Source organism: Mandrillus leucophaeus, unplaced genomic scaffold (genome assembly GCF_000951045.1).
Source record: "Mandrillus leucophaeus isolate KB7577 unplaced genomic scaffold, Mleu.le_1.0 Scaffold1325, whole genome shotgun sequence".
NCBI classification, from domain to species: Eukaryota; Metazoa; Chordata; class Mammalia; order Primates; family Cercopithecidae; genus Mandrillus; species Mandrillus leucophaeus.
The window spans coordinates 184,656-188,521 of NW_012101283.1; the positions used below are offsets into that span (position 1 = coordinate 184,656).

Below are 3,866 nucleotides of genomic sequence, written 5' to 3' on the forward strand. Positions count from 1 at the left end.
AGACCACGTCTCACTGCCTGTCCACACGTGGCCTTTTTTGTAGTTTTTTTTTCCTAGCCACTAGGTCATCAGGGGACTTGTCCTTTAAAACCCCATCTAGGCTGGGTGCCGTGGCTCACGCCTGTAATCCCAAACACTTTGGGAGGCCAAGGTGGGTGGATGGCTTAAGCCCAGGAGTTCAAGACCAGCCTGGGCAACAGAAAGACAACAAAAATACCCCAAGCCTCCCTTCTACCGGCATCCAATCTGGGACCTCAGGTTCCTGTCCTTGGCGTGCCTTTTGAGTCTCCTTTAGAACAGTTCCCCTGCCTTTCTGAGCTGTTTGTGAAGTTCACAGTTTTGAAGAGTGCAGGGTAGTTCCATTGTATTATTACTATTAATTATTATTATTACTGTTACTATTGTTATTTTCAAGACAGGGTCTTGCTCTGTCGTTCAGGCTGGAGTGCAGTCACATTATCGCAGCTTACTGTACCTTCTGCCTCTTGGGCTCAAGAGATGTGTATAAGAGACAGCCTTTAGAACAGTTCCCCTGCCTTTCTGAGCTGTTTGTGAAGTTCACAGTTTTGAAGAGTGCAGGGTAGTTCCATTGTATTATTACTATTAATTATTATTATTACTGTTACTATTGTTATTTTCAAGACAGGGTCTTGCTCTGTCGTTCAGGCTGGAGTGCAGTCACATTATCGCAGCTTACTGTACCTTCTGCCTCTTGGGCTCAAGCGATCCTCCCAACTAGCCGGGACTATAGGCACAGGCCAGCACACCTGGCTAATTTTTGTATTTTTGGTAGAGGTAATGTTTTCCCATGTTGCCCAGGCTGGTCTTGAACTCCTGAGCTCAAGCGATCCTCCCGCCTTGGCTTCTCAAAACGTTGGGATTACGGGTGTGAGCCACCGCATCTGGCCGCGATTTTATTATAAACATTTTAAAATACTAGCTTTTAGGAAAACGACATTAACTGCCTGGTGACCAGTCCAGCGCTCTGCTTTAGAGCTGACAGCCTCAGGAGTCCCCACACAGCCTTGGAAGACCCCATTCCAGGCCTGTGACGCGAGGGAGGGAAGGGAGCGGGTAGAGTTGGAAGCAGGCAGGAACTGTGGCTGGACTGGGATGAGGTGGTTTCTCCAGCAAAAGCTCCTTTTCCTCAGGCGGAAGCTGGCCCAGTTGCAGGTGGCCTATCACCAGCTCTTCCAAGAATACGACAACCACATCAAGAGCAGCCTGGTGGGCAGCGAGCGGAAGCGAGTAAGTGCGGCTGCCGGGGCTCTAGGGCTGGCCTTGTCTCTTCCTCTCCCCGCTTCCCTGAACCTTGAGAATGGGCTTCTGGGCGGGACGCTTGACTTGCCTTAGACCTTTATCAGGCTGCAGCTGTGACAGCTCAGGGAAGCTGTGGGGAGATGGCAACCCCGGGATGTGGCTCTCAGGAGTGTGAGCAGGCCACCATAATGGGGGGCTGGACCAGAGCCTTGGGATGCTCCCTCTGTGGGGCTGGGGATATCTTGTCTCCATGGACATTCCCTCTTGCCAGCCATCGCCATCTAGGCACCTGGCTCAGCTTCCCCCAAGCCAAGGTAAGCCCGGCAACATTTCCACCCCAGTGTTGGTTGGGAGCCTTTTCCTAGTTTGTCCTCATCAGACCTAAGCTGGGTGCAGTTTGCTAGCGATCACGTTTTAGCAGGACACCATCAATCGTAAGTGTACCCAGAGGAGATTTATAAGGACAAAGCCTGAAGCCAGGTCACGTGGGGAAGAGTTAGCTACAAAACTGGCCACTTAATTTCTGGAGGGAAGCGTTGGTGGGGTGTGTCTGCGTGTGTCTCAGGGAGCTGGGGATGCCTGTGTGGGAGGAGTGCACCTCTGACCAGGTGGCAGAGTGGAAGGACTGAGGACTCTCAGCTTAGCTGTGCACGTGGCGGGCACAGGACCGGCTCGCTGTGAGTGGGTGTGGCCTGTGTCCTATGAAGGGTGGGAGGAAGGCTGTGCAGCTGGGGGTTCTGGGAAGGGAATGTCGGCCTGGCTGGAAGGTTGTGCCAGATGACCTCAGCGGCCTCTTCAGTCCTGAAAAAAACCTCAGCATCTCCTCCTCTGTCGTTTTGGGCCGTGACAGGACGCAGTCTTCTCCCTGTGCACGCTGAGATCCTGCAATGGGCCCTCAAATCAGGGGCTGGCATCACCCAGCTTGCTCAACCACGGCCACTCTTTCGTCCTTCTCAGTTCTTCTCAGCCAGCCTCGCCCCGGGCCGACGAGGCTCCGTCAGCTCCCCTTGCCCGTCTTTAGGGAATGCAGCTGGAAGATCTCAAGCAGCAGCTCCAGCAGGCCGAGGAGGCCCTGGTGGCCAAACAGGAGGTGATCGATAAGCTGAAGGAGGAGGCCGAGCAGCACAAGATTGTGATGGAGACCGTTCCGGTGCTGAAGGCCCAGGTGAGGGCCCTCCTCTCTGGCCCACCCTGGCACTGGGACCTGGAGTGCCTCTTTGGCGTCTTTTTTTTTTTTTGCTTTTTGAGATGGAGTTTTGCTCTTGTTGTCCAGGCTGGAGTGCAGTGGCACGATCTTGGCTCACTGCAACCTCTGCCTCCCGGGTTCAAACGATTCTCTTGCCTCAGCCTCCTGAATAGCTGGGCTTACAGGCGCCTGCCACCACGCCCGTCTAATTTTTGTATTTTTAGTAGAGACAGGGTTTCACCGTGTTGGCCCGGCTGGTCTCGAACTTCTGGCCTCAGGTGATCTGCCCACCTCAGCCTTCCAAAGTTCTGGGATTACAGGCGTGAGCCACCGTGCCTGGCCTCTTTGGCATCATTTTGTAGTGGCCTTTCGTAAGCTTCTGAACCACTTGTGCTGCTCCTTAGACCTCTCGGTGAGCTTGGCGTTACTCGCCGACGTGTCTGTTTCCTCTGCGCCGCTGGGGGCTCTGGGAGGACAGCAGTGGGCTCTGCTTTGTTCCTATGGTGCGCGGCACAGTGCCTGGTGGGTGGCTGGCTTGTGGCGGGCACATCCCTTTCTGTTGGATTTGCCAGGCGGACATCTACAAGGCGGACTTCCAGGCTGAGAGGCAGGCTCGGGAGAAGCTGGCCGAGAAGAAGGAGCTCTTGCAGGAGCAGCTGGAGCAGCTGCAGAGGGAGTACAGCAAACTGAAGGCCAGCTGTCAGGAGTCGGCCAGGTGGGCCTCTGAGAGCGTGCCCGTGTAAGCAGTGGGTGCGACACTGGGGGGTCGCCAGTGGTGACCGCAGGAGACGGATGGCTCCTGGTGTTCTGGGTTAGGGCTCACTGTGGTCCCTCTCCTCTCACCTGAGCTTCCAAGAGCTGCTTTGACACTAGTCCAGCCAAGGAGCTTTACAGAAACGCGTGCCTTGACTGGACGGTTTCTGTTTTCAAAGGATCGAGGACATGAGGAAGCGGCATGTTGAGGTCTCCCAGGCCCCCTTGCCCCCCGCCCCCGGTGAGTGAGTGAGCATTGGGCCTGTGGGAGGAGGTGGGTGGGGAGGGCAGGTGCTGCGCCGCGGGAGGTCACAGTTCGACCTTCCTGTCGCTCTCCGGAGACTTGACGGCGGGAGCTCGTATAGGCCACCCCATCGGTAGCCCACCCCCTTCCCCGAGGCTAAGGGAGGCGTGCCGTGGTGTCGGCGGCTCCTGGTTTTACATGAGTGGCCTGTGAGACCAGGCCTGCCATTGACAGTCCTGCCAACTCTCCGTCCCCTTCCATCCTCCCCTTGCCTCTGACTCTTCTCTTTTCCCAGCCTACCTCTCCTCTCCCCTGGCCCTGCCCAGCCAGAGGAGGAGCCCCCCTGAGGAGCCACCTGACTTCTGCTGTCCCAAGTGCCAGTATCAGGCCCCTGATATGGACACCCTGCAGATACATGTCATG

At 55.9% G+C, this 3,866-nt stretch overlaps 1 protein-coding gene across 1 annotated transcript in view; it reads left to right on the forward strand.

The window, feature by feature from the left end:
* Positions 1 to 3,866, forward strand: part of IKBKG (inhibitor of kappa light polypeptide gene enhancer in B-cells, kinase gamma) — a 16,622-nt gene that overhangs the window by 11,952 nt on the left and 804 nt on the right. Inside the window, 4 exon segments of the mRNA XM_011972978.1 lie at positions 338 to 353; positions 1,138 to 1,248; positions 3,019 to 3,161; positions 3,379 to 3,440. Of these exon segments, the coding sequence (XP_011828368.1) occupies positions 338 to 353; positions 1,138 to 1,248; positions 3,019 to 3,161; positions 3,379 to 3,440 (332 nt within the window).